We start from the raw sequence: 25,012 nt of genomic DNA on the forward strand, positions 1-25,012 counted from the left end.
TGATATTTCTCCTGGCAATCTTGATTCCAGCTTGTGCTTCTTCCAGCCCAGGGTTTCTCATGATGTACTCTGCATAGAAGTTAAATAAGCAGGGTGACAATATACAGCCTTGACGTACTCCTTTCCCGACTTGGAACCAGTCTGTTGTTCCATGTCCAGTTCTAACTGTTGCTTCCTGACCTGCATGCAGGTTTCTCAAGAGGCAGGTCAGGTGGTCTGGTATTCCCATCACTTTCAGAATTTTCCACAGTTTGTGGTGATCCACATAGTCAAAGGCTTTGGCATAGTCAATAAAGCAGAAATAGATGTTTTTCTGGAACTCTCTTGCTTTTTTGATGATCCAGTGGATGTCTGCAATTTGATCTCTGGTTCCTCTGCCTTTTCTAAAACCAGCTTGAACATCTGGAAGTTCATGGTTCACATATTGTTGAAGCCTGGCTTGGAGAATTTTGAGCATTACTTTACTAAGATGAGATAGCTAAATTATAAATTAATTACTTAAGTGACCCTTTTAGACTAATAAAAAGAATTAGTGGAAATTCACTGAGGAATTAACTTCAATGGCCCAATGAGAAGACAACATTGGCCAGCAACAATGGGAAAGGAATTCAAACTCTGACCACAGCATAATGGCCAACACCTTCAGGATCACTTTCAGAGATAAGAACACCTTATTATCAAAGTCTACTAAATACTTTTATGTGGTACAATCAATTTTCTGTATTCAGATATTTCTACTATTCTCCATGTAGTCATTCTCAGTTCAGTTCAGTTCAGTCGCTCAGTCGTATCCGACTCTTTGCGACCCCATGAATCGCAGCACGCCAGGCCTCCCTGTCCATCACCAACTCCCGGAGTTCACCCAAACTCACGTCCATCGAGTGGGTGATGCCATCCAGCCATCTCATCCTCTGTCGTCCCCTTCTCCTCCTGCCTCCAATCCCTCCCAGCATCAGAGTCTTTTCCAATGAGTCAACTCTTCGCATGAGGTGGCCAAAGTACTGGAGTTTCAGCTTTAGCATCATTCCTTCCAAAGAATGGCTGTCTAATATTCTATTAGGTGGATATACATACAATACTCTTAACCAGACCCTTCTTCTCGAACATCTGTGTTGTCTGTACTGTTTTAATTTTTATTTAATACTAAAATAAATGTCATACAGAATTTTTTCTTTCTTTTGAACTAGTTCTCGGGGAAAATTCTAATGGCATTTGTTGAAAGACAGCACACTTTGAGTGGTCTTTTTTTAAATTTATTTATTTTAATTGGAGGCTAATTACTTAATGATAACCCTGTATGAGTGGTTAAAGGAGGGAATTATAATTAATCTTTCCTCCTCTATTCCAATCTCAATATACTGTCATTCCCTCTTCTCCTTGAACTTCTCACTATAGCCATTTCCTTTGCTTTTTGAAATTCTCATGCAGAGTCAACTGTTTGAAAATACTACTTTTCAAATTTCTTTAATAAGTCCTTATAAGAGGACTTTCAGAACTCTCAAAATTCTATCTAAACAACAACTGCTTCTTCATGGTATACCAACCTAGGATTACAATTAACTTTCTGAGTAAACTATGAAACAATTCTACAGCTAGGTATCATACAGTAAAACGTACTGGCAAAGTCTGCACAAGAAAAAAGGTCTTACACAAAGCAGAATAATCTACTTGAATCTTCAGCCTTGATAAATTCAAAACAGTGTGATCTATAATGAGAGATACCTTTATCATAACCTATTTTAATTTAAAATACAGCCTTTTATTTTAACTAGAGGACAACACAAGATTAATTACATTCTTGGTCAGTAAAGCTAAAGGTTTATCCATTTTGCTGATCTCAGAAACCCGACTTATGATTTCAATGACTTCTCACTTGTTTTTCTATTCTCTATTTATCTCCACTCTTTATTATATCTTTCCTTCTGCTAGCTTTGGGTTCAGTTAGTTTCTATTCTTTTTTTACAATATTATATTAGTTTAAGGTGTACAGCATAGTGATTCAGCATTTTTATAAACTATACTCCATTTAAGCTTATTACAAAATAATGGCTATAATTTCCTGTGCTGTGTCTAATCCTAACCCTTGTTGCTAATCTATTTTATACATAGTAGTTTATACCTATTAATCCCATATGCCTATCTCGTACCTCTTTACTTCCCTCTCCCTGTGGTATCCACTAGTTTTCTTTAACTGTGAGTCTATTTCTGTTTTACTATATACATTCGTTTGCTTTGCAGATCCCACACATAAGTGATAAAACAGTATTTGTCTGACTTACTTCACTAAGCATAATATTCTCTTATGTCCACTCACATTGCTATAAATGGTAGAATTGTATTATTTTTTACGGCTGAGTAATATTCCTGTGTGTGTGCATGCATGTATGTATGTATGTATATATGTGCATGTATATATACTCACACCACTTCTTTAACCATTACTCTGTTGATGGATACTTAGGTTGCTTTTGTATCTTCTAAATAATGCTGCTGTGAACATTGGAGTGCATGTATCTTTTTGAATTCGTTCTTTTTTTTTTCCAGATGTATACTCAAAAGTAGAATTGCTGGATCATAGAGTAGTTCTATTTTTACTTTTTTGAGAAAAAAACCTCCATAATATTTTTCAAAGTAACTGCACCAATTTACACTTCTATTGACAATGTACTAGAGTGGCCCTTCCTCCACATCCTCGTCAACATTTTCTATTTGTGGTCATTTTGATGACAGCCATTCTGACAGGTGTGAGGTGATGTTTCATCATGGTTTTGATTGCATTTCTCCAATAATTAGCAACACTGACCACCTCTTCATGTGCCTGTTGACCATCTGCCTATCTTCTTTGGAAAAATGTTTATTTAAGTTTTCTACCCATCTTCTAATAAGGTTGCTTTTATTAAAATATCAAGTTGTATGGGTATTTATCCTGGATATCAGTCCCTTGTTGGTCATATAATTTACAAATTATTTTTTCCCATTAATTAGGTTGTCTTTTTGTTTTGCTGATTATTCCCTTTGCTATGCAAAAGCTTTTAACTTGGTCCCTTTTGTATATTTTTGCTTTTATTTCTTTTGTCTTAGGAAACAGATTCAAAAATATATTGCTTTTAGTTATGTCAAGGACTATTCTAGTTTTATGGTTTCAGTTCTTATAGGTAGATCATGAAACCATTTAAAGCTTATTTTTGTATATGGTGTGAGAAAATGTTCTAATTTCATTCTTTTACATGTAGCTATCCAGTTTTTACAACACTATTTACTGAAGAGACTATCTTTTCTCCATTGTATATTCTTGCCTCCTTTGTCATAGATTAACTGACCATACATGCATAAGTTCTGGGCTCTCTGTTCTATTGATCTATGTGTCTGTTTCTGTGCCAGTACCATGCTATTCTGATTACTGTGGCTTTGCACTCAGGGTGCATGAGTTTATATGAGCAAAACCTCCAACTTTATTCTTTTTTCCCTCAAGATTGCTTTAACAATTCGAGGTCTTCCGTGGTTCCATGTGAATTTCAGGATTATTTATTCTAGTTCTATGAAAAATATCATGGGAATTCTGATAGGAATTGCATTAAATCTATAGATTGCTTTGGGTAGTATAGATATTTTAATATTAATTCTAACACTATAAGAACATAGGATATCATTCCAATTCATTGTATCATCTTCAATTTCTTTCATCAATGTTTTATAGTTTTCAGAGTATAAGTCTTTTACCTTAAGTTTATTCCTAGGTATTTTGTTCTTTTTGATGCAATTTTTTTACTTTCACTTTCCAATAGTTCATTATTAATAAACAGAAAACAAACAGATTTCTGTATATTAATCTTGTATCCTGCAAGTTCACTGAATTCATTAATTAGTTCTAATAGTTTTGAGGTGGAGACTTTAGGGTTTTCTATGTATACTATCAGGTCATCTGCAAATAGTTTTACTTCTTCCCTTCCAATTTGGATGCTTTTTATTTCTTTTCTTGTCTGATTGCTGTTGTCAGGTCTTCCAATACTATGTTAAACAGAAGTGACAAGAGTGGGTTTCCTTGTCTTGTTTCTTATCTTTGGAGGAAATCCTTTTAGCTTTCCACCACTAAGGATGATGCTAACTGTGGGTTTGTCATAAAGAGCCTTTATTACGTTGAGATATAGTCTCTCTACACCAACTTGGATGACAGTTTTTTCAATCATGAATTGATACTGAATTTTGTCAAAGGCTTTTTGTGCATCTATTTAGATGATTATGTGATCATGATCCTTCCTTTTGTTAAGATGGTGTATATCACATTGATTTGTGAATACTAAAACATCTTTGCATCCTAGAATATACCCCAGTTGATCATGGCGTATGATTCTTTTTATATATTGCTAGATTGAGTTTAGTAATATTTTATTGAAATTTTTGCATCTACATTCATCAAAGATGTTGCTCTGTGGCTTTTTTTGGCAATGTCTTTCTCTGGTTTTGGTAAAATGGTGGCCTTGTAGAATGAATTTAGGAGTGTTCTATCCTCTTAAAATTTTTGGAATAGTTTGAAGATAACTAGTAGCCCTCTTACATTTGGAAGAATTTCCCTTTGAAGCTGCTGATCCAGGACTTTCATTTGCTGGGAGGTTTTGTTTTTTAATTACAAACTCAATTTCACTATTAGTGATAGGCCTGTTCAAATTTTCCTTCCTGATTCAGTTTTGGCAAATTTTATGTTTCTAGAAACTTGTCCATTTCTTCCAGGATGCCCAATTCGTTGGCATATAACTATCTGTAGCATTCTCTTATTATTTTTTCAATCTCTGTGAAACTGGTTGTTATTTCTCCTCTTTCATATCTTATGTTGTTCATTTGGGTTCTCTCTCTTTTTGATGAGCCTGGCTAAAGGCTTATAATTTTGTTTACCTTTTTAAAGAACAACTCTTGGTTTCCTATTTTCTAATGTGGGGTATGTTATTTTTTTGGTCTATTTATTCCCCCTCTGATCTTTATGATTTCCTTCCTTCTGCTGACTGGAATATGTTTGGTCTTTTTCTAACTCCTTTAGATTGTTTAGGTCTTAAGGAAGGCATGTATCCCTATAACTTTCCTTATGGAACTGCTTTTACTGCATCCCACAGATTTTAGAAAGTTGTGTTTCTATTTTTACTTGTCTTGAGGTATTTTCTCTTTTACTCTCTGATCTTGTCATTGACCTATTGGTTTTTTACTAGCATGTTGTTTACTCTCCATGTGTTTTGCTTGTCTTGTTTTTTTCTGTAATTGATGTCCCTTTCATACCACTGTGGTTGGAAAAAATGCTTTACATAATTTGCATCCTCTTAAAATTGTTGAGACTTCCTTTGTGGCCTAGTTTGTGGTCTATCCTGGAGAATGTTCCATGTGCACTTGAAAAGAATATACATTCTGCTCTTTTTAGATGAAATGTCCTTAATATTTATTAAGTCCATTGGTCTATTGTGTCATTTAAGACCACTGTTACCTTACTAATTTTTTGCATGATCTATCCTTTGATGTATGTGGGGGTGTAAGGTCTCAAACTATTATTGTATTATTGGCAATTTCTCTGTGGATATCTGGTAATATTTCCTTTACATATTTAGGTGCTCCTGTATTGTGTACATATATATTAACAAGTGTAATATCCTTTCTTGTACTGATTCCTTTGTCTTATAATGCCCTTCTTTGGTTTCTGTTATAGCCTTTGTTTTAAAGTCTATTTTGTCTGATATGAGTGTAAATGCTCCTGCTTTCTTGTCATTTTCATTGACATGAAATATCTTGTTCCATCCTCTCACTTTCAGTGTGTATGTGTGTATGTGTGTGTGTGTCTTTAGCTCTATAGTGAGTGTCCTGTAGAAAGTATATTTTGTTAACTGTTTGGGGTGTTTTTTTAAGACTTTTAAGTTCCTTTCTTCTTTTTTTGTTCTCTTGTGATCTGAGGCCTATCTTCAGCATTATGTTTGGATTCCTTTTTCCATTTTGTGTATACATCTAATATTGATTTTTGGTTTGTGGTTACCATGAAGTTTTTATATAGCAATATATAAAATAAGCTATAAATATCATACAAATAATATATACATGATTGTTTTAAATTGCTGATCTCTTAATTTAACAACCCTGCATTTGTACTGTCCTCCCCTCAGGATTAATGTTTTTTGATATCCTAATTTACATCTAGTTGTTTTGTGTATCTGTTAAGATCCATTGTTTTCCGTAAGGATATGTCATCTAATTTCCACATTACTGAATCTTCCAGTTTTACTTTTTATTGAATTCTAGTTTCATTCCACTGTGGTCAAAGAAGATATTCTATATGATTTCAGTGTTTTAAAATGTGTTGAGACTTGTTTTGTGGCCTAACATACTGTCTATCCTAGAGAATGTCACATGTGCACTTGAGGAAAAACGTATAGGCTATTGTTGAGTAGAGGGTTCTATAGATGTCTATTGGGCCTCTACTTCCTCATTTGTCTTCTGCCTAGTTGTCAATCCATTGATGAAAGTGATGTATTAAAGTCTCTATTATTGTAGAATTGGTTATTATTCCCTTCAGATCTGTTGGTTCTGCTTCATATATTTTGAGGCTCTGTTGTTAGGTGTGTATAGGTTTATAATTTTTAACATATTAATGCACTGATTCTTTTATCAATACATAATGTCATTCTATGCCTCCTGTAACAATTTTTGTCTTTAAGTTTATTTTGGTCTGATATTAGCATATATATGCCAGTTCTCTTTTGGTTACTATTTGTATGTTATATCTTTTTCTATCCTTTCACTTTCAATCTGTTTGTATCAATGGATCTAAAGTGAAGTCTACTGTAGACAGCACATATTTGAATAATTTTTAAATCAATTCTGTCTCTGCCTTTTAATTGGAGATTTTAATCTATATAATTTAAAGCAATTAGTAAAAGGAAATATTTACTTCTTCCATTTGCTGTTTGTTTTCTATGTCTTATATCTGTTTTGTTCTCAACCCTCTTTTTTTAGGTTTTTCCTTAGTAGCTACCCTTGGAATTATAGTTAACATATTAACTTTATAACAAGTTTGAATTAATACCAACTTAGTATCAATAGTACACATACCTCTGGTCCTGTATAGCTCTGCTGCCACCCTCTATTACTATTCTCACAACCAACATTTTTATACATGTGTGCCCATTAACACAGATTTTAAATTATTTACTAGCTTTTGTATTTACCTATGTAACTACCTTTACCTTTCTTAATTTCTTTTTATAGCCTCAAGGTACTGTTTAATATCCTTTTATTTCAGCCTGGAGAACATTGTTTAGCATTTTTTATAGGGCAAGTCTACTAGTGACAAATTCTTTGGGTTTTCTTACCTGGGAATGTTTCAGTCTCCAGTGACACCATCTGGGGGGTGTAACATGCCTCCCCAGGCTATCTGCGGCCATCAGTCACAGTTAAGAGACTAGATTCCCCCTTAATCTCTGCTGAAGCCATCTCTGCTGGCTAAGAAAGCACCACTCTGGGATGTCTACTGCTACCGCATAAGGGGCAAGATACCTCTCCAGTAGGTCTCTGCTGACATTGGAGGGAGAAGTAACCATGGTGTTTGACTGGGGTAAAGTTAAGTATTGTCAAAAAAAAAGTTTATAACCAGCTTAGCTACCTCTTTCCCAGTCCTCCGGCTAGATAGTACATTTTCTTTCTGTTTGCATCTGTCAGTGGTTCTGGGTCGCAGGCTTTTCCTGTGCCCAGTCCAGGATATGTGAAAGATTTTTTTTTAACTCAGGGAACTCACTACTATGCTGTTCCTCAAGTCCTGAGGCCCTAGCTGGCTTGCTTTCCTCTTTACATCTTTTAAAATCCTCTTTCTGCCATATTATGCCTAGAGTTTTTAGTTGTACTTAGAGAGAAGTGGGAGGGAAGCAGGGAAAGATTAGTCCAAGCCATCTTGTACTCAGTTATGTTTTCTGATGTTTCATCTATATTTTCAACAAAATTTTCTTTGGACAGAGGAATACAACATAAAATCTGACACCTTAAGAACTAAGAGGATCTATCTAGACTAATCTTCTCATTTCCTAGAAGAGATACTAGGTCTGTCAGTCGAATTTGCTTACTTCCCACAAAGCCATAGAGCTACACAATAGCAGGGCTAAGGATAAGACCACAGACAGACACACTTGTATAATGTTGTATAGCTTTCATTATGTTCTTTCATCATTGCAAATAAAGATAAATCCTGGGCCTAGATCATCTTTCTGTAATCACTAAAACACTCACTAACATATTGTGATTTTCAGCTAATCTTCAGCATGCACTGTAGGACAGAACAGAGTAATAATTTGGAAGAAAAATGCCTTCAAATAATTACTGAGTTTCCAATACATAAATACATAAAAGACTACCTCTTGGCATATACTAAATTTATATTTTGATGAGTAAAAATCAGGATGTTGTATATACCTTGGAAAGCTTACAAACATGATTCATCTACATAACCAATATATTGAGGTGATGTGGTAACTAATGTACATTACATGAGATCAGCTGAATATATTATAAAAGATCTCATGATATGTGATATATGCCTTCTGAGTTTTAATTTGATAAAGAATAAAGGCACAAAATTTTAGAAGCTGTGACATTTCTATATTGTTTATACACAATGTTTCTTGCTGTTTTCCTATAGATATTTGAAAGCTACCAATGATATATTTCATTTTACTCTCCTAAAAATGTATTTAACATGCATTTTAAATGGATTCAGTATGCATGCTATACTTTAATCAAATTTACATTCTAAAAACATACTGCAGGACACTTTAAGACACTTACATAATCAGTAGTAATGTCAAAAAAGAGAGATCTAAAACTCTTAATGTCTCCCAGGAGAACTTACTATTTTGTATTATCAGCTATATATTAACTTGTGAAAAGCATACTTGAAATGATATGATATTAATTTATAAAAACAATGTATTTTTTTAAAAAAGCATGGAGTATCAAATATTTCAGAACTTCAGGGCCTACAAACTGCCATTTGAGTTTAAATGAACTTCAGTCATTCCTTCCAAATGAAATAAAGAGAGTATTTTATATCAAGTTGTATCTAAGAAATTTGGCTTTGAAGTAAAGTATCATGCCCAGCATATTCCCAGTGGGTTCAATATTGCCTTAGAGACCTGATCCTAGCCAGATGACAAAGTTAGATGACAAATTAGCTGAATGGACTATGATTTCTTTTCAAGGCCATCTGTGTTCAACGCTACTTCTTCACAACAGTACACACATGACCAGAGGCACACAGCAACTAGTTCTTCCAGCAAGACCTTCCCATCATACCCTCTGACCCTGCTAAAATCAATCATCATTTGAAGCCCGAGACCCCTAGGCCATTCACTGTGATTGGGATTCCTGTCCCCACAGGGTCTGGATGTATCCTAGCTGGACTTCATGCCTCCAATCCCCCCAACTTGAGAAAGCCTCCCACCATGCCCTTTAAGAAGTCAGGGCAGAGCACTGACAAATCCCCTATATTCTCAACTTCTTCTTTGAACATTCCTTCCTCTCACCTTAGTTCAGTGCTTCTCAATCCTGACTGCACTTTCAGAATCACCTGGGGAACTTCTACAAACTCCCAGTGCTCAGGCCTCACCCCACACCATAGGTTCTGAGGATGGGGCCCAGGCCTCAGTAGATTGAACTCCTCCCCCATCTAAGATGATGGCAATGTCTGCAAAGATAAGCTCCGCTGGGCTGTGTTATACCCTGTGCTGTGCCCTCAGGGGCTGCTCCCCAGACAGAACTCTAGGGTCAGGAGGTCCCTCTCTCATAGCTCTGGCACCACCAGGTCTCAACTGAGCAGGCCAGCTGCTCTTTACTGCCACATTCAAACATGAAATCTCTCTCACCTAAAATCTACTACTTTCCAAATTGTGGGCAGTTCTACCAACACACAGGAACTTCTCTTAAGCCTGTTTCTTTGCATTTGCTTTTTCTCTATAGTAATGCTCTGAATTCTTCAGCCATCGAAAAGAAAAGTTCTCTTGTTTCTGTAAAACTCAATTTAACTGGTAACCTCAGCACTTCCATGAAGCCCTCCTGGTTTCTCAGAGCTTAGAAGTACTGCTAAAAGGCTTCTTCCATAGTGATTCATCCCACAGTGCTATTGTAGTGCTCACCTCATTGCTTGCAAAGAGCACTTGCCATTAAAAGGTAAGAAATTAGTGATATAAGTAGGAAAATTCAGAGCACATGAGTCTAGATGGAGCCCCAATTCATCAAATGTGGTGCTAATATAAAACTGAAAAGATTATCCTTTGGACAAAAAAAAAAAATCTTCTCTTTATTAAACATAATTACACTGAAGCTGTGGCTCTATCACAATTACCATAAGAAATCTGGCATGAGAAGTCCAGGTTCAATGCATGATACAGGATGCTCGGGGCTGGTGTGCTGGGATGACCCAGAGGGATGGTATGGGGAGGGAGGTGGGAGGGGGGTTCAGGAAGGGGAACACGTGTGCACCCGTGGTGGATTCATGTTGATGTATGGCAAAACCAATACAATATTGTAAAGTAATTAGCCTCCAATTAAAATAAATAAATTTTTTTAAATAAATAGATTTTTTAAAAATCTGGCATGAGATCAACACTATTAAAGAGATTTGGCTATTGAAGTACCATACAGGCCCTGAACAGAAAACAGACCTACAAGACAAGTACCATTGATTGATTTGCGGATATTGAAGAATCCTTGCATCCCTGGGATAAAGCCCACTTGGTCATGGTGTATGATCTTTTTAATGTGTTGTTGGATTCTGATTGCTAGAATTTTGTTGAGGATTTTTGCATCTATGTTCATCAGTGATATTGGCCTGTAGTTTTCTTTTTTTGTGACATCTTTGTCAGGTTTTGGTATTAGGGTGATGGTGACCTCATAGAATGAGTTTGGAAGTTGACCTTCCTCTGCAATTTTCTGGAAGTTTGAGTAGGATAGGTGTTAGCTCTTCTCGAAATTTTTGGTAGAATTCAGCTGTGAAGCCGTCTGGACCTGGGCTTTTGTTTGCTGGAAGATTTCTGATTACAGTTTCAATTTCCATGCTTGTGATGGGTCTGTTAAGATTTTCTATTTCTTCCTGGTTCAGTTTTGGAAAGTTGTACTTTTCTAAGAATTTGTCCATTTCTTCCACGTTGTCCATTTTATTGGCACATAATTGCTGATAGTAGTCTCTTATGATCCTTTGTATTTCTGTGTTGTCTGTTGTGATCTCTCCATTTTCATTTCTAATTTTATTGATTTGATTTTTCTCTCTTTGTTTCTTGATGAGTCTGGCTAATGGTTTGTCAATTTGATTTATCCTTTCAAAGAACCAGCTTTTGGCTTTGTTGATTTTTGCTATGGTCTCTTTTATTTCTTTTGCATTTATTTCTGCCCTAATTTTTAAGATTTCTTTCCTTCTACTAACTCTGGGGTTCTCCATTTCTTCCTTTTCTAGTTGCTTTAGGTGTAGAGTTAGGTTATTTATTTGACTTTTTTCTTGTTTCTTGAGGTATGCCTGTATTGCTATGAACTTTCCTCTTAGCACTGCTTTTATAGTGTCCCACAGGTTTTGGGTTGTTGTGTTTTCATTTTCATTAGTTTCTATGCATATTTTGATTTCTTTTTTGATTTCTTCTGTAATTTGTTGGTGATTCAGAAGCATGTTGTTCAGCCTCCATATGCTGGAATTTTTAATAGTTTTTCTCCTGTAATTGAGATCTAATCTTAATGCATTATGGTCAGAAAAGATGCTTGGAATGATTTCGATTTTTTTTAATTTATCAAGGTTACATTTATGGCCCAGGATGTGATCTATCCTGGAGAAGGTTCTGTGAACACTTGAGAAAAAGGTGAAATTCATTGTTTTGGGGTGAAATGTCCTATAGATATCAATTAGGTCTAACTGGTCTATTGTATCATCTAAAGTTTGCGTTTCTTTGTTAATTTTCTGTTTAGTTGATCTGTCCATAAGTGTGAGTGGGGTATTAAAGTCTCCCACTATTATTGTTATTGTTGATTTCCCCTTTCATACTTGTTAGCATTTGTCTTACATATTGCGGTGCTCCTCTATTGGGTGCATATATATTTATAATTGTTATATCTTCTTCTTGGATTGATCCTTTGATCATTATGTAGTGGCCTTCTTTGTCTCTTTTCACAGCCTTTGTTTTAAAGTCTATTTTATCGGATATGAGTATTGCCACTCCTGCTTTCTTTTGGTCTCTATTTGTGTGGAATATCTTTTTCCAGCCCTTCACTTTCAGTCTGTATGTGCCCCTTGGTATTGTAAAGTAAAATAAGTAAAAATAAAAATTTTTTTAAAAATTAAAAAAATAAAACAAACAAACAAAAAAGACAAGTACCAACCCTGTTGATGGCATTTTACGCACTTTTTATGCATACAAACAATGAACGAATAAATTTAACTAACTCTCTTTTTAATACTGCTCCATATAGAACTTGTGATTGCTTTTTTACCATTTACACTATGAATCAGTCTTTAAAAAAAAAAAGTGTTACCTCTGGCTTCTAGCCTGAGCCAAAATACCACACCCTGCTCTCTGGCCTGTCCACAGGAAAACATGGAACCAAAACATTTGTTTCTTTATGTTACTTGGCCCTTCTTGATCTTACCTATGGTGCTCAGATGGTAAAGCGTCTGCCTACAATGCAGGAGACACAGGTTTGATCCCTGGGTCGGGAAGACCCTTTGGAGAAGGAAATGGCAAACCATTCTAGTACTCTTGCCTGGAAAATCCCATGGACGGAGGAGCATGGTAGGCTACAGTCCATGGGGTCACAAAGAGTTGGACACGACTTAGCGACTTCACTTTCGGTTTTCCATGTAGTATAAGAAATAAGATTGGTTTCTTTGAATTTATTCATTTCCTAACTCCAGGGCCCCATCTGGATAACTTAATCCAGATGTTCATATCATGGTGATGTCTGGTCTAAACATGGGTCAGCTACACTGCATTTTATGCTGAAAACCTACACCTCATATCTCTCACTTGATAAAAGTAGAGATGGACTTTTGGTATACATAGGAATGATCTATCTAAGGTCTTATCTATCTATATATCTTTTTGCACATATCTGCAATATACAAACTCTCTTATATACTTAAAACCTGATAGTACATCACTGATTGGCCAAATCGTTTTTTAAACAGCTTATTTTTTGGAGAAATAAAATGTTTTCTCATTTATTATAGTCTAGTCTTGGCCATTTATCAAGTTAAATAACATGAAAATGTTAAATCAAAAAATAATTCAAAAAATTTTAAACTTCATCTCTTTTCAAATCTACTAATAAATATAATTATTTTAATTATATCAGGCTTCTTGGTTTCTCCCACAAGGACTACAGTTTTAAGCCCCATAGAAGAAGTCTCTGTAGTTAAGTATATATATATATTTTTTTTTCCAAAGTAAGCTTGATTGTCCATACACACCAAGAAACATTTATTTTTTTATTTTACCAGAGAAAAAGAATAACTCCAAGTATTGTTGTGAAGTGGTAAAAATAACCTCATGAGAGAATAAGAAGGAGAAATTAAGAAAACACAGCAAACAAAAAAACACCACAATCCCAAGCTAATGTGTTATAAACTCTTGTTTTCATTCTCATCTCTTCCAAGGAAAGCTATTGGCATAAGATATAAAAATTTAACTTTAATCACATAATACAGAGATGAGGTGACAGATTAAAGATGTCTGGAAATGTTCTTACCAACACCTTAAGGCTGGTGTATAATAATGTGTCCTAACCACTAAGTCCTTAGGATATTAACAGGTATTTCATAAATAAAGGGATGAATGGTCACACACACTAGAAAACTGCCAGCTTTAACAAAATTGACCAGGTTTCTTTACTGCAGAACTTCAAAGCCTTTAATGGGCTTGTGCGCACTGTGAATCTCCCAGAGCAGGTACCAAGGCAGCAAATTCATCTTACCACAGAGATCTATTACTATCTCCCAGGAGGCTACTTTATCAAAAGTAGTTTGGGAAGGATTGAAACATACAGGTGCCCCATACAGGTGGTTAGGTGATTTACTCCTAGAGCCAATATTAGGAATTTGACATGGCACAAAAACAATGCACCATCATGTACCAATCACCCAAGACTCCCTCTAGTGTCCCACATACAGTGGGTGAGGGGCGCATGGGGGAGGGAAGTGGTGAAGGGTTTTTCCTGCCTACTTTTCTTACACACCTGTTTCTGGAGTCTGAAATCTCCATACTTGGGCAGCTGAGCTGGAGACTTGGGCTGAGCGCTGGGCTCAGTGTTTACAATGTGATGGGAAATCTGGCAGACAAAGAAGCAGTCTCCTTCATTAACAGTGACTTGAGCATTCCCAGACCCCCATCAGCTACTCAGTCACCAAGCCCCAGAGCAAGCAGGAAACCTACACTGAGTAGCTCAGATAAGAACTGCTGATAATGCAGCACAGTTCACAACCAGGAAGTAACTACTGTCACTTGCGCAGCAGGAGAAACATAAGAAGGTTGGTCACAAAAGCCTTTTCAGACAAGTCTTTCATGCATTCATCCAGGTGACTCCCAAGCCCCACTTGGAAACCAGTAGCTGGTAGATAAGCACCTCCGGAATGTCCACTAATTCTGTTGTGACAGTTTTACTGTTGGTCCAAATCAGGAGTCAGCTCATCTAGGTCCTTCTAGGGTATGTGGTGAAAGTCTCAATTGCCAGTGCAATGGATCCCTGTCTTCCCATGCACACAGATACTTTGACTGCAACTACAGGAAAGGGGAGAGACCTTCAGAAAATGGACCTTGGCTCTACTGTTTACCAACTATGTCACCATGGGTGACTTGCTTAACCCCTGTATGGTTCAATTTCCTCATCTGCTTTTCTAAAAGGTTAATAGAAGGGGGCGGCAGAGGATGAGATTGACGGCATAACCAACTCAATGGATGTGAATCTGAGCAAATTCTAGAAGATAGTGAAGGACAGGAGAGCCTGGCACACTGCAGTCCATGGGGTTACAAAGAGTCAGACACGACTTTGCAACTGAACAATAACAACAAAATATCTGTACCTATATCATAGGATTTTTGTGAAGATTAACTACTATATTGAAAGCACTTAAGGGGCTTCCAAGGAGGTCCAGTGGTTAAGACTCTGTGCTTCCAATGCAGGGGGCCTGGGCTCGATCCCTGGTTGGGTAAACAAGATACCACATCCTGCACAACATGGCCAAAAAAAAAAAAGAAAACCGAGAAAGAACATAGCACAAATTCGTGCTGTATTGTAGATGTTCAATAAACACAGTAATTTAAATCCCATGCTCCAGCAGCCCAGGACTGTGGCCGCGGTCCTGTGTTCCTGCTGGGACGTCAAGCACAACTTCCTGCTGGGAAGTCGAGTCCAAAGAATAGCAAGGAGAGGTAAGAAAGGCTTCCTCAGTGATGAATGCAAAGAAAGAGAGGAAAACAATAGAATGGGAAAGACTAGAGAGCTCTTCAAGAAAATTAGAGACATCAAGGGAACATTTCATGCAAAGATGGGCACAATAAAGGACAGAAGTGGTCGGGACCTAACAGAAGCAGATATTAAGAAGAGGTGGCAAGAATACACAGAAGAACTATACAAAAAAAGATCTTCATGACCCAGATAACCAGGATGGTGTGATCACTCACCTAGAGGGAGACATCCTGGAATGTGAAGTCAAGTGGGCCTTAGGAAGTATCACTACGAACAAAGCTGGTGGAGCTGATGGAATTCCAGTTGGGCTATTTCAAATCCTGAAAGATGACGCTGTGAAAGTGCTGCACTCAATATGCCAGCAAAATTGGAAAACTCAGCAGTGGCCCCAGGACTGGCAAAGGTCAGTTTTCATTCCAAACCCAAAGAAAGGCAATGCCAAAGAATGCTCAAACTACCACACAATTGCACTCATCTCACATGTTAGCAAAGTGATGCTCAAAATTCTCCAAGCCAGGCTTCAACAGTTCATGAACCGTGAACTTCCAGATGTTCAAGCTGGATATAGAAAAGGCAGAGGAACCAGAGATCAAATTGACAACATCTGTTGGATCATCAAAAAAAGCAAGAGAGCTCCACAAAAACATCTATTTCTGCTTTATTGACTATGCCAAAGCCTTTGACTGTGTGGATCACCACAAACTGTGGAAAATTCTGAAAGAGATGGGAATACCAGACCACCTTACCTGCCTCCTGAAAAATCTGTATGCAGGTCAGGAAGCAACAGTTAGAAATGGACATGGAACAACAGACTGGTTCCAAATAGGGAAAGGAGTACATCAAGGCTCTATATTGTCACCCTGCTTATTTAACTTATATGCAGAGTACATCATGAGAAATGCTGGGCTGGAGGAAGCACAAGCTGGAATCAAGATTGCTGGGAGAAATATCAATAACCTCAGATATGCAGATGATACCACCCTTATGGCAGAAAGTGAAGAAGAACTAAAGAGCCTCTTGATGAAAGTGAAAGAGGAGAGTGAAAAAGTTAGCTTAAAACTCAACATTAAAAAAACTAAGATCATAGCATCCAGTCCCATCACTTCATGCAAATAGATATGGAAACAGTGACAGACTTTATTTTCTTGGGCTCCAAAATCACTGCAGATGGTAACTGAAGCCATGAAATTAAAAGACGCTTACTCCTTGGAAGAAAAGCTATAACCAACCTAGACAGCATATTGAAAAGCAGAGACATTACTTTGCCAACGAAGGTCTGTCTAATCAAAGCTATGGTTTGTCCACTAGTCTTCTATGGATGTGAGGGTTGGACTATAAAGCTGAGCACTGAAGAACTGATGCTTTTGAACTGTGGTGTCGGAGAAGACACTTAAGAGTCCCTTCTAAAGGAGATCAGTCCTGGGTGTTCTTTGGAAGGAATGATGCTAAAGCTGAAACTCCATTACTTTGGCCACCTGATGCAAAGAACTGATTCATTTGAAAAGACCCTGATGTTGGGAAAAATTGAAGGCAGGAGGAGAAGATGACAGCAGAGGATGAGATGGTTGGATGGTATCACCAATTCAATGGACATGAGTTTGAGCAAGCTCCGGGATTTGGTGATGGACAGGGAGGCCTGGCGTGCTACAGTCCATGGGGTTGCAAAGAGTCAGACATGACTGAGTGACTAAACTGAATAATTTAAATAAGTAGAAATCATAGCCAAAGAAGGACAAGGATGGAACTAAAGCCTTTGGTAGTAATGCACACATGTTCAGTCATGTCCAACTCTTTGTGACCCTGTGGACTATATTCCATCAGGCTCCTCTGTCTGTGGGATTTTCCAGACAAGAATACCTGAGTGGGTTGCCATTTCCTACTCCAGGGGATCTTTACAACCTAGGGGTCAAACTGGCGTCTCTTGTGTATCCTGCATTGGCAGGCAGACCCTTTACCACTGTGCCACCTGGGAAGCCCCTGAACTAAAGCTTAGCAGGAGATAAATAGTGGAAATTCAATAAACACTTGTTGGTTAACCAGTCTCTCATAAAGCTAATGCTGGACTATTGGAAAAATAAGTTCTCACTTGTTTATATGTGAGTCAGGAGGAATAGGGCTTTTAATTACCCTAAAAACTGAAGGAAGAAGCCAATGTCTCATGGTATTTGCATCTTAAGGTTGACTGGACACTAAAGACCATCTAATTCTCTAAGAGAAGGACAAATCAATGTTACAAGTGGTTTCAGTCACTCAGCGAGTCCTGAGATGCACCATATGGAAAGGTATGCTCTCAACTATCCAGAGCAATGAGGTAAAAAATGGGACTGTGCACAGAGACATTTGTCAACATTTTCTGCCAAAAGTTGTTAGAGGGTCCTTAAAGATAGTTTCTTCAGCAGCAATTAATGAAAGGAAGGATCTGTAGCACCCTTTACCACACTCTGTGGATTTGCTGCTTGCTTCTCACTTTCAACTCTACAAAAAGTGATGAATAAAGACATAGTAGCACATGTCAAAAAGGCAGGATTCATTCACAAGTGAAACAGATTCAGGTGACATACTCTTCCACTCCTGCTAGATCAGCTCACTGTCCCAAAGGAAAATACCATCCTAAAAAAAGCACTGTGAACCCAAGCCACAGCACTAAACCCATGCTGATGACCATTTATTTTTAGTTTATGTAGAAAACCGCTCCTAAAACACCAAGGAAAATATAGGCACTCAATGTACACATACTTCACAGAATATACATGTTCCCTAGCCACAATCAGAGAGGCACCCCTTCTGCCCCTCTTTGTGTGAAAAACCACATGCAACCCTCCATAGCCAAGACTGAACTGTTTCACACATTTGCTTAAGGAGACTATCTCTTCCATCTGAGGCTGGGGGCTGGCTGGATAGGAAGAAATTCAGCCATGCTCTGCTCTCCCAGTCCAGTCCAGACATCATGTTGGAAACCTGACTGGCCAGTTTGGTGGTGATCAACCCGTGCAAAGGAAGCATAGTGGGAGGACAACTCCCTACGGAAAGACAGTATACAAAAATCAATGTTGTCTCCTACCTGTGATGGACAAGGTCTTGGAGGGAGTGCAGGTGGTGGAGGTAACAATCCTGACTTTGAAGCTGAAAAGAAAAACACACACTGTTAAGGACCACCGGTGAGGGGGCGGAGGGAAGCCCTCTTTCACTTGTAAAACAGGAAGAGCTATTGCATTTAACTTGTTTAAACTTTTAATATCTGTGGGCTAAATTAAAAAAAAAAAAAAGACCACATGCTATTCCAATCCCTTTTTCACTTCCATCCTATTCAAAGTCCAAATATTTATATAGGCTGTTGTAATTAAGATAATGTAAAACAGTAAGGAAATGACACCCTTTGATCAAAAAGGCCGGGATGTAGAACAGGATGGACAGTCAATCCCTCATTATTCTGATATTAATTATTTAGTTTCATATACTCTAGGCCCTTTGGCTCCTCGCCTGTTTCTCACAAGCTCTCAGCCATTACACTGCTCATTAGCTTGAGTTGGGAGCCAGAATCCTAATAAGGCACCGCTGCTGCCCTGTAAGTCAGTGGGTCTGACAGCAGTAGGGGAGGCTGAAAATGATGGACGAAAATGATATTTAGGGATTCTTCAAAGATCTCAATTTCTGATAATTAAACCTGTTTCTAAAGTAATCTGGCCCCATTTGAAGCATATTCTGAAAGAAAGTTTCATTCTAACTTTTAAAAAAAATTTTATGAGATATAGAGAAAACTGGAGTTAAGCCAAGAATGTCTGAGTTGTAAATTAACAATGAAAACAAACATCTGCTATTGAATTATAAATAAGGCTCATGATCACATGTAAGAAATGAGTTTATTATCACACAATGGTCAAGTAAAACCACATTCTTTACAAACTTCTTTGAAAAGTGTACTGTGCTCTATATAACTATAGGCAGTTTACTTCCAAATCTGTAATATGTGTGTTAATATTTGGACAACTTTCTATGCCTTAAAAATAAATCACAGCAATGTGCCAAGAACATAAAAGTTTTTGCAAATCACTTTTGATTTGATCCAGCTAGATCAGATAAGCTAGAATATGGAGTTCAGGGCTTTCCACAAAGGTAACTCAGAGTAATTTCATAGAGATTTTCCTCCTGAGCCAGTGCATGAATACAGTACAACCAAGTTTGCCCATCAGCAATTTCTCTCAATCTGTCTTTCATTAAAATTTATTAAACACATCAGTAAGTCAAAACTCCAAAAAGGGTGAGACCATGAAGAGCCTTCAGAAACAAACCATGTAGCAATAGAAAATGACTAAAGTCTCAGGAATTATCTACCTCAGGGCCCCCACTCTATGGGTCCTCAGAGTCTGGGTCTTTAAATTACCAGTTATGTTAAAAAATAAAACAAAAATAAACACAAAATCTATGCTTGCCTTTAAAGGAAAGGCCTTTCACCAGAATGAAGTTTATATTAAACCAACCCTTCATTAACAAAACAGGACTAAGAAATGATCAGACATTTAATTAAATGAGATCTGATTCCAGTCAAGATGGAGTAACGGAAGCCAGATTTACCCTCCTTTTTGAGAAAGCCAAAAACAAATATATAAATGTTTTTTTATATAAAATAAACAGTTTCTTTGACACTAGGAAATCAGGCAACAAAAGACAGTGATTCCTGAGAGACAGGAAACAAACCAGGTGAGTCATGTGATTCACTGTCCCTGCTGACAGCCCTGCAAGTTACTGGAAAAAAGAATCTGCCTCTAGATACATGTCTGATTAATTTCATTTTTATTAATTTTTCAAAAATGAATGCCCTATTTTTATAAATGATATTAAGGTATGCTTCCGAATATACTTTTGGATAAAATTATATCATAAATATTAACAAATATAAACAAGGGTCCCTATAGTCAAAGCTATGGTTTTTCTAGTAGTCACGTAGGGATATGAGAGCTGGACCATAAAGAAGGCTGATCTCCAAAGAATTGATGCTTTCAAACTGTGGTTCTGAAGAAGACTCTTAAGTGTTCCTTGCACAAGGAGATCAAACCAGTCAATCCTAAAGGAAATAAACCCTGACTATTTATTGGAAGGACTGATGCTGAAGCCAAAGCTCCAATACTTTGGCTATCTGTTGCAAAGTGCCGACTCTTTAGAAAAATCCCTGATGCTGGGAAAGACTGAAAGCAAAAAGAGAAGGGGACGGCAGAGGATGAGATGGTTATATAACATCACCAACTCAAAGGACGTGAGCTTGAGCAAACTCAGGGAGATTGTGAAGGACAGGGAGTCTGGAGTGCTACAGTCCATGGGGTTGTAAAGAGTCAGACGTGATTTAGTGACTGAACAACAGCAACATGATCTCAAGGATAACGTATACAGTATTTCACTGCGAAGCATGGCATTTGCTGTATGTTTGTTTTCAGTTCAGTTCAGTCACTCAGTCGTGTCCAACTCTTTGCGACCCATGAACTGCGGCACACCAGGCCTCCCTGTCCATCACCAACTCCCAAAGTCCACCCAAACTCATGTCCATTGAGTCGGTGATGCCATCCAACCATCTCATACTCTGTTGTCCTCTTCTCCTCCTGCCCTCAATCTTTCCCAGCATCAGGGTCTTTGCAAATGAGTCAGCTCTTCGCATCAGGTGGCCAAAGTATTGGAGTTTTAGCTTCAACATCAGTCCTTCCAATGAATACCCAGGACTGATCTCCTTAGGATGGACTGGTTGGATCTCCTTGCAGTCCAAGGGACTCTCAAGAGTCTTCTCCAACACCACACTTCAAAAGCATCAATTCTTTGGCGCTCAGCTTTCTTCACAGCCAACTCTCACATACATACACGACCACTGGAAAAACCACAGACTTGACTAGATGGACCTTTGTTGACAAAGTGATGTCTCTGCTTTTGAATATGCTGTCTAGGTTGGTCATAACTTTCCTTCCAAGGAGTAAGCGTCTTTTAATTTCATGGCTGCAATCACCATCTGCAGTGATTTTGGAGCCCAAAAAAATAAAGTCTGACACTGTTTTTTCTACTGTTTTCCCATCTATTTGCCATGAAATGATGGGACCAGATGCCATGATCTTAGTTTTCTGAATGTTGAGCTTTAAGTCAACTTTTTCACTCTCTTCTTTCACTTTCATCAAGAGGATCTTTAATTCTTCACTTTCTGCCATAAGGGTGGTATCATCTGCATGTCTGAGGTTAGTGATATTTCTCCCAGCAATCTTGATTCCAGCTTGTGCTTCCTCCAGCTCAGCATTTCTCATGATGTACTCTGCATATAAGTTAAATAAGCAGGGTGACAATATAGAGCCTTGATGTACTCCTTTCCCTATTTGGAACCAGTCTGTTGTTCCATGTCCAGTTCTAACTGTTGCTTCCTGACCTGCAAACAGGTTTCTCAAGAGGCAGGTCAGGTGGTCTGGTATTCCCATCTCTTTCAGAGTTTTCCACGGTCTGTGATGATCCACACAGTCAAAGGCTTTGGCATAGTCAATAAAGCAGAAATAGATGTTTTTGTGGAGCTCTCTTGCTTTTTGATGATCCAACAGATGTTGGCAATTTGATCTCTGGTTCCTCTGCCTTTTCTATATCCAGCTTGAACATCTGGAAGTTCATGGTTCACGTATCACTGAACCCTGGCTTGGAGAATTTTAAGCATCACTTTACTAGTGTGTGAGATGAGTGCAATTGTGTGGTAGTTGGAGCATTCTTTGGCATTTCCTTTCTTTGGCATTGGAATGAAAACTGACCTTTACCAGTCCTGTGGCCACTGCTGAGTTTTCCAATTTTGCTGGCATATTGAGTGCAGCACTTTCACAGCATCATCTTTCAGGATTTGAAATAGCTCAACTGGAATTCCATCAGCTCCACCAGCTTTGTTCGTAGTGATACTTCCTAAGGCCCACTTGACTTTGCATTCCAGGTTGTCTGGCTCTATGTGAGTGATCACACCATCGTGATTATCTGGGTTGTGAAGATCTTTGTATAGTTCTTCTGTGTATTCTTGCCACCTCTTCTTAATATCTTCTGCTTCTGTTAGGTCCCGACCACTTCTGTCCTTTATAGAGCCCATCTTTGCATGAAATGTTCCCTTGGTATTTCTAATTTTCTTGAAGCGATCTCTAAGCTTTCCCATTCTATTGTTTTCCTCTATTTCTTTGCATTGATCGCTGAGGAAGGCTCTCTTCTCTCTCCTTGCTATTCTTTGGAACTCTGCATTCAAATGGGTATATCTTTCCTTTTGTCCTTTGCTTTTCATTTCCCTTGTTCTCACAGCTATTTGTGAGGCCTCCTCAGACAGCCATTTTGCTTTTTTGCATTCCCTTAATACATTACAAAAATTCCCATCTATTTGGAGACTTTTTAGGATAATTCATTACTGAATATTGAACCAAATCCACATTTCCATCTGTTGAGATGATGCTATGATTTTTCCTTATGATTTGTTAATATGATAAATTATACTATGAATGTCTTAAGACACTCATACACCCCTAGGATAATCCCAACTTTGTCAGGTTTTTCTATCTGCTAGGCTGAGTTGGCTAATATTTGTTTAGGATTTTTGTAACTATATTTATGAGTTAGACTAACAAGTGAATTTCCTTTCTCATATGGTCCTCTGGTGTGTTTGATTTGGCTCAAGAATGATCCCTTTGTCTATACTCTGGAATAGGGTGCATGAGATCAAAAATTGTTGCTGTTGTTGAATATCAGTTAAAACATGACATCAGAACCATCTGGGCCTCAGTGTTCCTTAAAACAAGATTTTTAATGATTTTACTTCTTTAAATGTTACAGGATTATTCAGACTTTCTAATTCTTAAAGTCATTTTTGATAAATGATATTTTTAAGACAGTTACTCATTTTGCCTAATATATTTTCACATTTATTGCCATAAAGGTGTTCAAAACCCCCTTATCATCTTAATCTCTGCAAAGGAAATCTTTTTCCATTCCTATATACTGTTTGTGTCATCACTGTGGTTTTCCTTCATCAATCTCACCTGACATTTGTCAAGTTTAATTCTCTTTTCAAAAAGCCAACTTTGAACTTTTTGTCTCTGAATTATGTGCTTGCTTTCTGTTCAATTTGTGTCTGCTCATCTCCTTCCATTTACTTTCTTTGGGCTTATCCTATTGTTCTTTTTCTAGCTTAAACTGGTTGCTTGGCTCATTATTTTTCAGCTTTTCTTCTAACATAAGCATCTAGCATTTTAACTTTCTTCCAAGTATCTCTTTAATATACTCCCATAGGTTTTGATATGTGATACCATTCAGTTTTTAAATTTCCCCAATTTCCATTACAATTTCTTTTATAATAGTAACTTCTTTCTGAAGTTCATCCTTTAGAATTTCCTTTATTGAGTGTCTATTAGTAGGAAGTTTAGTCAACTTAACTAAAAACTATTTTGCCCTCATTCTTGAAAGATGATTTCACTGAGTACAGAATTCTAGATTGACAGCTATTTTCCCCCCAAAACATTGAAAATAACATTTCCCAGTCTTCTGGCCTCCATTATTGCTGTTGAGAAGTCAGATGTCAATGGAATCACTGTTTTTCAGTAGGTAGGCTGTCTTCTGTCTGGTTGCTTTTAAGATCTACTGTTTTTGGTATTCTGCAGTACCAAACATACTTTATACCTGCCCATGTATTTCTTCATTTTGCTTTTCTTTCATAAGTTGCTAAGCACTGTCAGAATTTCTTAACTATGTGGCATCCCAGTAACTTTGGAAAATATTAAATGACTTTTCAGTCTTTGTACTACTTTCTTTCACCTCTCCTTCTGAAGCTCTTTGTCTAACTGTGTGGTATTCTGGATAATTTTCTAAAACCTGCTGTCCAATTAACCAGTTCCCTCTTCAACTCTTCAACTGTACTTAATGATCTAATAAGCCAGTCTTTGATTTTATTTAAATTACTATATTTTTCATTTCTAGGAGTTCTATTTGGTCTTTTTTTCAAAAGGCCTTTTTCATTCTTATAATTCATTGGCTACTTATTCATTTTCTTCATTTCTTTTTCTTTAAATATACCAAACATATTACTTAGTCTATGTCTGATAATTCCAAAAACTAAGGGATTGGTATTTTCCACTGTTTTGTTGCTTCTGCTGGCTCTCTCCTCATTATGTTCCATTTGTTTGAGTGCTTGGCAACCTTTAACTCTGAATACATATTCCTTGGAAAATTACCTATAGGAATACTTCAGGGCCTCAGAGGAAAATGGGTTCCTCCTCTATTACTCCTGCTAGAAACCTAAAGGCACTATCAACCCGGGCCACTTTGGACTGAAATCTTGGCTTGATAATGTGTAGGATTCCTCATTTCTGCTGTCCTAATATTGTGTTCAATGTCCTATAAATATGACCTTTGTGTAAAGATAGTAGTTTAAATATTTGTAATTAATCTCACTCTTACCTCATCAACAGAATAGTGACAAGAACTGTTTATATTTTTTGTTTAAATTGTTTAGAGATTTGTAATTGGGAAAAAGGATAGATGACTGATAGCTAAATGAGCAGTAGAGAAGGCAGCCAGTAAC

At 37.3% G+C, this 25,012-nt stretch overlaps 1 protein-coding gene across 7 annotated transcripts in view; it reads right to left on the reverse strand.

The window, feature by feature from the left end:
• The window catches only part of REPS2 (RALBP1 associated Eps domain containing 2), a 174,082-nt gene that overhangs the window by 48,465 nt on the left and 100,605 nt on the right, over window positions 1–25,012 (reverse strand). For all 7 annotated transcript variants that reach the window (XM_018043963.1, XM_018043959.1, XM_018043960.1 and 4 more), the window contains one exon: window positions 18,518–18,579. In XM_018043963.1, coding sequence (XP_017899452.1) covers window positions 18,518–18,579 — 62 coding nt within the window. The remainder of the gene's footprint in view (window positions 1–18,517; window positions 18,580–25,012) is intronic.

Source organism: Capra hircus (genome assembly GCF_001704415.2).
Source record: "Capra hircus breed San Clemente chromosome X unlocalized genomic scaffold, ASM170441v1, whole genome shotgun sequence".
Classification (NCBI taxonomy): domain Eukaryota; kingdom Metazoa; phylum Chordata; class Mammalia; order Artiodactyla; family Bovidae; genus Capra; species Capra hircus.